Here is a 12,984-nt window from a genome sequence, read left to right on the forward strand (position 1 = left end):
CTGAATAAAATGACCAGTCACACTTTTGTTTATTTTCTACATAAACAACAAATAAACAACATGTTTTATTGTGAGATGTCAGAACTTCCATCAGAACTGTCAGGTTAAAAAAAAATCTTTCTAGAGTCATAAACAATATTTATATCAACATGATCCATGGACTCAGTTGGACAAGACAATTAAAATGAGACCCCACTTTATATAATTCTAATAAATATTTGTTGTCCATTAAATCTGTCTGATTAATAATGATAAAGTAGAATGATCAAAAGTTTTTAAAAAAAAAATCTTCAAGAAAAATAAAAACGAGCTATATTTTCTGATTCAGTACAAAGAGACAAGAAAAATGAGACCCCACTTTATATAATTCTGTCAAGAATTTGTTATTTTTAAAAGATGTTTTACATTAGATCTGTAGAATTAACATTATCTGACTAAAGATATTAACACAACTTTTTCTCATCAACTTCTCATTTAAATCAAATGTTTACAAAATAATTTTTATTTAGGAAACAAAATAAAACCTTAACTATCTGATTCAGTTCTGTGTAACGAATAAAATGCGACCCCACTTTATATAATTCTAACAAATATTTGTTGCCATTAAATCTGTCTGACTAACAACATGATTTGTGTAGATTCTGTATAAAGTGGTGTTTGGTCAGAGTAAGGTGATTTTAACTATCATTACCTCGTTTGTAGCGTCTAATTGACTGCCGTGAGTGACCAGGTACGTCACCACCTCCAGGTGTCCTCCCCGAGCGGCCAACATTAATGGTGTCTTTCCCCACTGTAATATCAACATATAACAGACATCAAAACTTGTGTCATAAACTGGACAATGTTGTGTAATAAATATAAACAAAATATATATCACATGGATCAGTGGTCAAAACTGAATAAAATGGCCAGACACACTTTTTTTGATATTCTACATAAACAACAAATAAACAACACGTTTTATTGTGAGATGTCAGAACTTCCATCATAACTGTCAGGTTGAAAAAAACTTTTTTAAAGAAACAAACAATATTTATATCAATGGACTCAGCTGGACAAGACAATTAAATGAGACCCCAATTTATATAATTCTATCAAATATTTGATGTTCATTAAACATGTCTGATAAACAATAATAACCTAGAATGATCAAAAGTTTTAAAACATTTATTTTTCAAGAAACATTAAATTGAGTAATATTTTCTGATTCAGTACGTATACAAAGAGACAAAAAAATAAGACCCTACTTTAATATAATTCTGTCAAGTATTTGTTATTTTTAAAAGATGTTTTACATTAGATCTGTAGGATTAACATTATCTAACTAAAGAAGTTAACACAACTTTTCCTCATCAATTTCTCATTAAAATCAAATGTTTACAAAATAATTTTTCGTCAAGAAACAAAATAAAACCTTAACAATCGGATTCATTTCTGTGTTACGAATAAAATGAGACCCCACTTTATATAATTCTAACAAATATGTGTTGTCCATTAAATCTGTCTGTCTAACAGTATTTTGTGTCGATTCAACATAATGATCATCGCTTAGAAAATATTTAGTGGTATTTCCGTGTAAAATGTTTGGTGTCTACCAGCTGCTTCATATCTTATGAGTTGTTGTGAATAAGGGTAATATAGCAATGGTGTATGTTTGTGGTGGGTGTAATAATGTCATTGCTATGTTACATGTTAGTGGTGAGTATACAAGTGTCACTACTACGTCACATGTTGGTGTTGAGTATAAGAGTGTCATTGCTATGTCACATGTTGGTATTGAGTATAAGAGTGTCATTGCTATGTCACATGTTGGTGTTGAGTATAAGAGTGTCATTGCTATGTCACATGTTGATGTTGAGGTAAAGAGTTTCATTGCTATGTCACATGTTGGTGTTGAGTATAAGAATGTCATTGCTGTGTCACATGTTGGTGTTGAGTATAAACGTGTCATTGCTGTCGCATGTTGGTGTTGAGTATAATAGTGTCATTGCTATGTCACATGTTGGTGTTGAGGTAAAGAGTTTCATTGCTATGTCACATGTTGGTGTTGACTATAATAGTGTCATTGTCATGTCAGATGTTGATGTTGACTATAAGAGTGTCATTGCTAAGTGACATGTTGGAAATGAGCCCCCCCCCCCCCTGGAAATACGATGTCATCATTATGGAACTGTTTCAAAAGATATAAAAATGATCCAAATAAATCTGAAGTTCACTGGTGCAATTGCTTTAAATATCTTATCAATTAAATATATAACCTTTTGTAATTGCTTTTCTGAATTCGCCAATTTGCCAGTTCAATTTGAAATCCATTTGAATCAAGGTAAGTTTATAAAAATGATCTGTTGAAAAATTACACAATGGATGATTTTTTCAGTGGTTGATATGGCAAGCAACTTTGCTATTTAATCTAACTACAAGATATCTCATTAACTTTATAAGACATCTATATAATAGTTAAAGTTTATAAGATATCTTATAAAGTTTAAAAGATATCTTATAAAGTTTATAAGATATCTCATATAGTTTTCTTTATCAGATAACTTATAAATTATATAAGATATCCTATAAACTATATCATGTATATGATATATATCTTATAAACTATATAAAAGATATCTTATATAAAGTATATGTATAAGATATCTTATGTACTATATAAGATATCTTATAATCGATATAAGATATATTCTATATTATATAAGATATCTTATAAAAAAGACTATTCAAGATATTTTATATATCATATAAGCTATATTATTAGAGACATCGTATAGAAATTAAAATAATTCATATAATATATATTATATAATTTTCTTAAAGTCATAAGAAACGAGTGACCGGTGAAAAATAATGTTCTTCCAATTCTTAAACCAATGCATACAAACATCATAAACTTAGTCTTCTGTGCTCGAATTTATCATTTTTTTCGTGTAAATTTCGTATAATCGTCATTTTTTTTTTCAATCGGTCAGTGTTGTTGTGAAAATATGGCAGGTAATTAAAGTTCTTGTTTTGAAGCCGAAGTTTAACGATTGTCACCTGTATGTCAACAATTGACGAAAAATAAACAAAAAAGCATGAAAATTGAGCATGTGTTTAACATGTAAATTCAGATAATAGTTTATTTTAAGGACATCCATGCGTATTGTGGTCACCTGATTTTTACGAGATGGGTCACACTGAGGTCACCTTGCATACGGAAAATATATCGGGGGAATTGCTTGCTGGAAGGAAGCAATTCAAATAAAGTAAAATTCTTCTAAATATGAATAAATTAAAGAATTTTCTTCAGAAAAAAGTATATGTACATAAGTTTTACAATGAAAACTATCCATTGAGTTATAAAAAACATATGCATTATTTTTTTTTTGATTTGAGGTTTCTTATGACTTTAATATGATATCCTATCAGTGTACAGGTGAAACTTTATAAGATATCTTATATAAAAAATAGTTTAAAGATATTTCATATACTTTATGAAATATCTTATAAACTTTAGAAGATATCTTATAAAGTATATAAGATATCTTATAAAGTATATACCATATCCTATAAGTATATACGATATCGTATAAGTATATAAGATATCTAAGTATAAAGAATATAAGATATCTTATAAAATTTATGAACTTTATGAGATATCTTATAAAATTTATGGACTTTATGAGATATCTTATAAAATTTATGAACTTTATGAGATATCTTATAAAATTTATGAACTTTATGAGATATCTTATTAAATATAGAAGATATCTCATATAATATATAAGATAGCTTTAAAAAATGAAATTATATAAGATATCTTATAAAAATCTTATATATTATGAGATATCTTATATATTATGAGATAATATGAAATTCGAATAGCTAAACGGCTTGCCATAGGTTTATATATGCCTTGTTTACCAAAGTTAAGATAATAGTGCATCATGTGCAATGGTATTCATGTATTACATGTATTGCAGGTCTGAATCCAATAACTTCGTCAATCAACTTTATAATATTCATTTTCCGTTTTACAGGAAAATGATATTATTTCGTCTTAGATTGTGTGAACAAAAATTCCCAATTTGATGTTCCAGGGACCCATTTGAAAACACCTAAAATCATCCCGGTATGATCAGGTGTTACATGTCATGTTCAGTACAAGAGTGGTAAATGAATATTGTATGATCAGGAGTCACATGTCATGTTTAGTGCAGGAGTGATTAATGAATGTTGTATAATCAGGTGTCACATGTCATGTTCAGTACAAGAGTGGTTTATAAAGAGTGTTGTATAATCAGGTGTCACATGTCATGTTCAGTACAAGAGTGGTAAATGAATGTTGTATAATCAGGTGTTACATGTCATGTTTAGTACTGGAGTGGCAAACAAATGTTGTATAATCAGGTGTTCCAAGTCATGTTCAGTACTGGAGTGGTCAATGCAGGTTGTATAATCAGGTGTCACATGTCATGTTCAGTACAAGAGTGGTAAATGAATGTTGTATAATCAGGTGTTACATGTCATGTTCAGTACAAGAGTGGTAAATGAATGTTGTATAATCAGGTGTTACATGTCATGTTTAGTACTGGAGTGGCAAACAAATGTTGTATAATCAGGTGTTCCTAGTCATGTTCAGTACTGGAGTGGTCAATGCAGGTTGTATAATCAGGTGTTACATGTCATGTTTATTACAAGAGTGGTAAATGCAGTTTGTATAATCAGGTGTTACATGTCATGTTCAGTACAAGAGTGGTAAATGCAGGTTGTATGATCAGTGTCACATGTCATATTAAGTACAGGAGAGATAAATGTATGTGGTATGATCTGGTGTTACATGTCATATTCAGTACAGGAGTGGTAAATGTATGTTGTATAATCAGGGGTCACATGTCATGTTCATTACTGGAATGGGTAATGAATGTTGTATGATGTGGTGTCACATGTAATGTTCAGTACAGGAGTGGTATAAGTATGTTGTATGATCAGGTGTCACATGTCACGTTCAGTACATAAGTAATAAATGCATGTTGTATGATCAGGTGTCACATGTCATGTTCAGTACAGTAGTGGTAAATGAATGTTGTATGATGTGGTGTCACATGTCATGTTCAGTACAGGAGTGGTAAACGAATGTTGTATGAACAGGTGTTACATGTCATATTTAGTACAGGAGTGGTAAATGTATGTTGTATAATCAGGGGTCACATGTCATGTTCAGTACAAGAGTGGTAAATGAATGTTGTATGATTAGGTGTTACATGTCATGTTAAGTACAGGAGTGGTAAATGAATGTTATATAATCAGGTGTTACATGTCATGTTCAATACAGGAGTGGTAAATGAATGTTGTATGATCAGGTGTCACATGTCATGTCTAGTACAAGAGTGGTTAATGAATGTTGTATAATCAGGTGTTATAGGACATGTTCAGTACAAGAGTGGTAAATGCAGGTTGTATAATCAGGTGTCACATGTCATGTTCAGTACAGGAGTGGTAAATGCAGGTTGTATGATCTGGCCTTGAAGGCATAAAACTTTGCTCAGTGCTCGGAGCACAAAAATCATGCTCAAAACATGAAATCCAGCAATTTGATTGGTTGATTTTCGAGTCTGAGTACAAAAAATCATGCACGAAAGTTTTATGACATTGAGGCCAGATGTCACATGTCATACCGGTATTCAGTACAGGAGAGGTAAATGTATGTGGTATGATCTGGTGTTACATGTCATGTTCAGTACAGGAGTGGTAAATGTATGTTGTATAATCAGGGGTCACATGTCATATTCAGTTCAAGAGTGGTAAATGCAGGTTTTATGATCAGGTGTCACATATTATATTCAGTAGAGAAGTGGTTAATGCATGTTGTAGAATCAGGTGTCACATTGCATGTTTAGAACAGGAGTGGTCAATGAAAGTTGTATGATCAGGTGTCGTGTCTCAAGTCATGGTCATGCAAGATTTTTCTTTGAAACAAAGTAATGTTTTTTGTGTAGAATACTATGTTGCGTGTAATAAAGTAAATCAAAATATTTCAGTTGTATACAGTTACGAAGTGTCAGACAGAAACTCTTTGACATACAAACTGGGGTGGTATTCATCAGTGTATTAAGTTAATCACAATATATCATAATACTATGTTTCTTAATATTTTGAAGACAAGAGTATTTGCAATAAATAGAATGTACACTGAATCACTGAACACTAACAAGGGCAATGTTTAACTGATCCACATTAGGGACGACATCAAAAGTTCAATGAAGGATAAAAAACATAATTCACATAGTTTTTTCGCTGACCCCACCCCCCCTCTTAACTTAATTTGGAAAAAATTGATTGACCAATAAAGGGCATATATGCTTTCAGAGTATACCTTTTGTATCGGATGTTGTTTTCTCCTCAACAATGTATTTTTGTTTTGTATATTGACTTCAACATCTCTTTTATTAAAAATGTGTGAAGAAAGTGTGGGTGTAAATTTATGCATTGGGAAAGATACGGCTTAATCATAATTTTATTAACAATACAATCAGCATGGATTCTGCATTTTTCATCTGTCCATAATGGCATTGTGGTTATGTTTTTTTCTCTTTAAACAGCTCAATATTTCATATAATATATATAGCTTTGAAGTGAATATTGTGCCAACAGCGGAGAGAGGAAAAAGCACAATTCAAAATGAATAGGATTTGTGTTATTTTTATCTAATGTCTGTAGAACACTGTCACTCTAAATTGGGCAACACTTGAGAAAAGGCGAATTAGAACCCGCATCATTTTCCTCTACAAAATTATACATCATCTTGTTGCCATATATCCGACAGACCTACTTACACAATCTGATACAAGAACAAGACAACATTCACATATATTTACTCTTTCAGACCCATACAAACCACTAAAGACTCATACAAGCACTCATTCTACCCTAGAACAATCTTGCAATGGAACCTTCTCCCAGTAGCTGCAGTTCAATGTACTACTCTTGAAAGCGCAATAAACATCTAAACATTTAAATAAATTCCACAATGTATATAGTTTTCACCAAAATGTATAGTACAAAAACAGAAGAAAACTAAGTTCTGTTGAAATTTTTATTTTCATTTTTCGTATTATTCACTGTAAATAAAATTTATATCCCACGCACGCGCGGCACAGATTTATAGTAAAATCAGTGCCCGGCACGTTATCATCAGTATGTTGATGGAGTGCTGAATTAAAAGAAGAACCCAAACAATCTGTGTTGATCTGTATACGATTTCATATCATTCAAAATTCACGATCGATTAAGCGTTTGAGCGACATAGATAATGGAGTCAATTTCGTCCCTATACTTTCGGCCAAAAAATTGTTTTCCGGTACGATTTGACGACTTTTATTTAGTTTGAAAGCCCGTGTAAATGTTAGGGGCGAATTTGAACTTGTATTTTTTATTCCGAAAATCGATGTCGGATAAATAAAACTTGCAGAGATTTTTACCCCCCCCCCCCCCCCCCCACCCCCAAACTATTTGAATAAAGTTTTTTATCCGACATCGATCTTTTGATGTCGTCCCTTATGTGTATTATATTATAAATATCTGTTAATGTGTTAAACATTTTACTTTACTTACACCTCCTCTCCATTCCAAGTTAGCTCTGTTCTTTACACATAATTCTACCTCTTTTAAATTCCCCTCCTTTGCAGCTGTAACAAGTTTCTGTAAGCAAAACAAAGCTTTTACATTTTCCTCTAGAACATACAAATGTGTTATAAATGTAATAATTGAATTTAACTAGCTACATTCTTACAGTTTCAACAGTTTATACCAAATACAGTGATTACCAAGAAGGAGTGAAATTGTTGTCTATAATTTCAGATTTTATTTTTTTTAGAAAAGTCTGTAGACAATTGTATTATGCATCAGTTTTGATATCAGCCTAAGTTTTCAGGGATGATTCCAGGTGTTTTCAAATGGGTCCCATGAACATCAAATTGGGAATTTTTATTCCAATTGGAAATTTTTTAAGCATAAAATCTATAAAGACGAAATAACATTATTTTCCTGTAAAAACGGAAATGTATATTATTAAGTTTAACCTGTACACTGATGTTCATGTAAGTTGTAACATTTTGAATAATTCTGGATTGGCTACTGTTATTACATGAATATCATTGAACATCATGCATTAGTCTATCATCTTAGCTATAGTTGCCTAGACCTATTACAAAAACATATATTTCAGCTAACATAAACCACTGAAAAAAATCATTCATCGGGTATTTTTTCAACAGCAGATCATCTCTATAAATTTAGCTTGATTCAAATGGATTTCAAATTGAACTGGTCAATTGTCGAATTCAAAAAAGCAATTACAAAAGTTCATATACTTAATTGATAAGATATTTAAAGCATTGAACCAGTGTTCTTTAAAATTATTTGGATCGTCATGATCTTCAAAACTTTTGAAATAGTTCCATAATGATGACATCGTATTTCATGAATGTTTTATCATCAACATTATTTTCAAAAAACACTCAAACTTTTGTCTTTTGAGGAAATAATTTCTTTTACAAAACAAGTTTTCTCATCACATTATATAACCGGCTCTGCTGGGCGATTTGCTTTTACGAGATCGGCGCCTATTAAACTTTATCCATCAATGTTATATCAAAATTTGAATTTGCTCTCTGCCGAGGTCTGCTTTGACACCCATTTTTATCAACCTGCTAGGTGATCTGCTTGTACAAGATCGAATACTTCCATAACATATTATATTAATCAATTGAATTCGGCTGCTAAAATTGTTTGCCACATGTTGACATAATTAAATCGTTGTTAATAAAATGCGTTCGTAAACAGCATTCTTATCCGGATTTTAAAACGTTTTGACAACAAACTATGAAAAATTATAGTTGCCTTAGATAGCAGTACAGTTAGGAAAAAAACTTAAAATTGACACTCATAATTTTTAAACACCCTCTTTCCCCTCCTGACTAACAAAGAAGGCTTTATAAGTGTGTTATGCATGTATATACTTATAGAAAGAGAATCTTCCATAGATTTGATTTCTAATGGTCATAAGGGTGAAATATAACCCCTTTTGGGTGTAACCATGGCAACAATCTGCATAACTTCTAGCTGCATGTGTATTGCTACCTTAATCGGTGACAGAAACTTTTCCGGAAATATCGATTTTTATTTTATTTTCCTGAATTGGGAATTCATTTTCATGTACATTTTTTTGGGGCTGTTGGCCGATTTAAGCGACCCTAAACTATATAGTGGATTCATCCCTGGTTTTTGTTGAGGTTTGTGTTGCTCAGTCTTTAGTTTTCTATGTAATGTTTGGAATATAAAAAGAAGATGTGGTATGATTGCCAATGAGACAATTCTACAAAATAAACCAAATGACACAGAAAATAACAACTATACGTCACCGTACAGCCTTCAACAATGATCAAAGCCCATATGGCATAGTCAGCTATAAAAGGCCCTGAAATGACTAATGTAGACTGTTGAATTTTGATTGTTTTTCATTTTTTCCATGGCGTTGTCAGATTCTCTTCGACTTAAAGAGTTGTGAATGTCCTATTGCACAATATCTTACTTTTCTTCTTTTTTTTTGTCTCTTGGAATTTTTTTTATTGAAATTCTGTTCACTGTAGTCATTTTGATTTCTCCTGTTCTCCCCCTGAGAATACTGCACGCCTGTATCTTTATGTACAGTTTATAGACAACATAGGTCACATGACACTGACTGACTCTGAGAATACTGCACGCCTGTATCTTTATGTACAGTTTATAGACAACATAGGTCACATGACACTGACCATGCTGACTGAATCTGAGAATACTGCACGCCTGTATCTTTATGTACATTTTATAGACAACATAGGTCACATGATATATAAGACACTGACTGACTCTAAGAATACTGCACGCCTGAACCTTTATGTACAGTTTATAGACAACATAGGTCACATGACATAGGTCACATGACACTGACTGACTGAGAATACTACACACCTGTATCTTTGTGTACAGTTTATAGACAACATAAGTCACATGACCATTGATTTTTAAGAAGAAAATCTTACCTCATCCCAACTTGCCATTATATCCTGTAAAAGAAAAACACAACATTTTATCATGTTTGTACACAAGAGTTGTAATTTGAAGAGAAATATTTTAAGGGGCATTAACTACAAGAAACAAAACACAAACATAAAATATAATCATGAAAATTAATGAAATTTTGATCGGTTCTGTTTTGTTAAAGTTTGTAAAAGGGGTTTCTACATTTGACCTCATTACAGTAAAAAACAACATATTCAAAATAATACACAATTTTTCAGCTGTGCATGTGGTACAAATAATGGTTTCAGGGGTGTGGAAATGCTATGCCTGACTCGCCCGACTTGTACAGTTGATCGACCGGACAAACAATTTTTTGTGTCTTTGTTGCCCGTGGACAAGTAAAACTAGAGGCTCTCAAGAGCCTGTGTCGCTCACCTTGGTCTATGTGCATATTAAACAATGGACACAGATAAATTCATGACAAAATTGTGTTTTGGTGATGATGATGTGTTTGTAGATCTTTCTTTACTGAACATTCGTGTTGCTACAATTATCTCTATCTATAATGAACTTGGCCCAGTAATTACAGTTGAAAATATTTTCTAAAAATTTATGAAAATTGTTAAAAATTACTATAAAGGGCAATAAGTCCTTAAGGAGTCAATTGACTATTTTGGTCATGCAGACTTATTTGTAGATCTTAATTTGCTGAACATTATTGCTGTTTACACTTTATCTCTATCTATAATAACATTCAAGATAATAACAAAAATCTGCAAAATTTCCTTAAAATTACTAATTCGGGGCAGCAACCCAAACAACTGGTTGTCCGATTTGTCTGAAAATTTCAGGGCAGATAGATCTTGACCTAAAAGACAATTTTACCCCATATGTCAGATTTGCTCTAAATGCTTTGGTTTCAGGGATATAAGCCAAAATCTACATTTCATCCCTATGTACTATTTTAGCCATCTTGGTTGGTTGGCCGGGTCACGCCACACATTTTTTAAACTAGATACCCCAATAATGATTGTGGCCAAGTTTGGTTAAATTTGGCCTAGTAGTTTCAGAGTAGAAGATTTTTTAAAAAGAATACTAATTTTTTTGAAAAATGGTTAAAAATTGACTATAAAGGGCAATAACTCCTTAAGGGGTCAACTGACAATTTTGGTAATGCTGACTTATTAGTAGATCTTACTTTGCTGAACATTATTGCTGTTTACTGTTTATCTGTATCTATAATAATAATCAAGATAATAACCAAAATCTTCAAAATTTCGTTCAAATTACTAATTTGGGGGCAGCAACCCAACAACGGGTTGTCAGATTTGTCTGAAAATTTCAGGGTACATAGATCTTTACCTGATAGACAATTTTACCCCATATGTCAGATTTGCTCTAAATGCTTTGGTTTCAGAGTTATAAGCCAAAATCTACATTTTACCCCTATGTTCTATTTTTAGCCATGGCGGCCATCTTGGTTGGTTGGCCGGGTCACGCCACACATTTTCTAAACTAGATACCCCAATGATGATTGTGGCCAAGTTTAGTTAAATTTGGCCCAGTAGTTTCAGAGGAGAAGATTTTTGTAAAAGTTTACGGACGACGGACGCCAAGTGATGAGAAAAGCTCACTTGACCTTTCAGGTCAGGTGAGCTAAAAATGATGCTTGACATTGTTGATTTATATAATCATATAGAAAAGTCCCCAAAATCCATTGACAAAAGTAGAAAAAAATATCAAATAACAAGACGAAAACAACATGTTTTAGTAATACTCCATCAATGATCAAGACAGATCGTTTTCAAACAAAAAATAGGTATGCGGATCTGGGTTTCATTCATATTCTGTTATTTTTTTTCCCATAGATCCGGGACCACTGATCAGGTTATTGCAACGGTACACCGGAAATGGTCATTATAAATTTCGAAGACTGATTTCTCAAGAATAAAAACTAAATGACCGGTCAAGATGGGTAGGCATCTTAAGATAGGTCATCGCTCGGAAGTCAAGAAACAGAAATCAGAGGTGACAAAGCGCAAATATCATGAAAAAAAAATTAGAGGATTTTAAAGTTCTATAAAAAAAATATTTTGCTTAGGTATTTTAAATAGATCCCAAATTTACAATTGGTCCACCAAAAGTTTTTTGGGGAGTAAAAGGAGGGGGTGCAAACAACAATTCCGTAATTCATCAATTATTTGGTTTTCATCCGTTCATTAACTTTAAAACTTTGCACTGGCTCACAGTGATGAAAATATAAGCCATGATATAATCTCCCAGGTTCATGTAAGCTAGCATTGAAAAACATTGCAACATTGCCCTCTAGATTCTTTAATTTAGAGCTGGGTTGGTTTTTTTTTTATAGCTCATAGTGGTCTATACTCCACTGCTGATTATTTTCGCGTGTGTAACAATTCACAATTTTCATTGAATAAAGTATACATGCGAAATATTTTGGAAGTTATTATTTTGGCGGATTCATAACTTTAATCATACCTTTGCATATTCACTTGCGGTATTTAATTCTGAGATTTTATTTTATCCTTGAAAATTTACACGCGCGACATGTGAAAAGTTACACCCCTGTTTTAGTTATAAACGTATTAAACTCAAAAAGTTTTAATCTTGTTGTCATCAAAAAGTATTCAGATCGTTCAACCATTATAAGAAACAACTATGTTAAGTTTCATGAAATTTTGATGAGTCGTTCTCAAGTTATGAACAGACAGATGGACAAATGGACATTTGTATACCATAATACGTCCAGTCAAAATTTTGACCGGCGTATAAAAAACAAACACAGAACTGCCACAACATTACTTTCAATATTTGAATTGCATTTATTTTGTTGATATTTTGATACCTTGCCTAGCTACAAGCTTTTTGTAATAATATATATATGTACTTGTTTTTTTTTTGCTTGGTTCCGTGAAA

The 12,984-nt window shown here is 32.1% G+C and overlaps 1 protein-coding gene across 1 annotated transcript in view; it reads right to left on the bottom strand.

Annotated features, from left to right (window-relative positions):
- Nucleotides 1–12,984, bottom strand: part of LOC134718140 (ankyrin repeat domain-containing protein 50-like) — a 56,280-nt gene that overhangs the window by 31,168 nt on the left and 12,128 nt on the right. Inside the window, exons 2-4 of the mRNA XM_063580630.1 lie at nt 10,068–10,091; nt 7,600–7,686; nt 692–790 (exon numbers count right to left, since the gene is read on the bottom strand). Coding sequence (XP_063436700.1) covers nt 692–790; nt 7,600–7,686; nt 10,068–10,085 — 204 coding nt within the window. The 5' untranslated portion in view covers nt 10,086–10,091. The remainder of the gene's footprint in view (nt 1–691; nt 791–7,599; nt 7,687–10,067; nt 10,092–12,984) is intronic.

Source organism: Mytilus trossulus, chromosome 5, assembly GCF_036588685.1.
Source record: "Mytilus trossulus isolate FHL-02 chromosome 5, PNRI_Mtr1.1.1.hap1, whole genome shotgun sequence".
NCBI lineage: Eukaryota > Metazoa > Mollusca > Bivalvia > Mytilida > Mytilidae > Mytilus > Mytilus trossulus.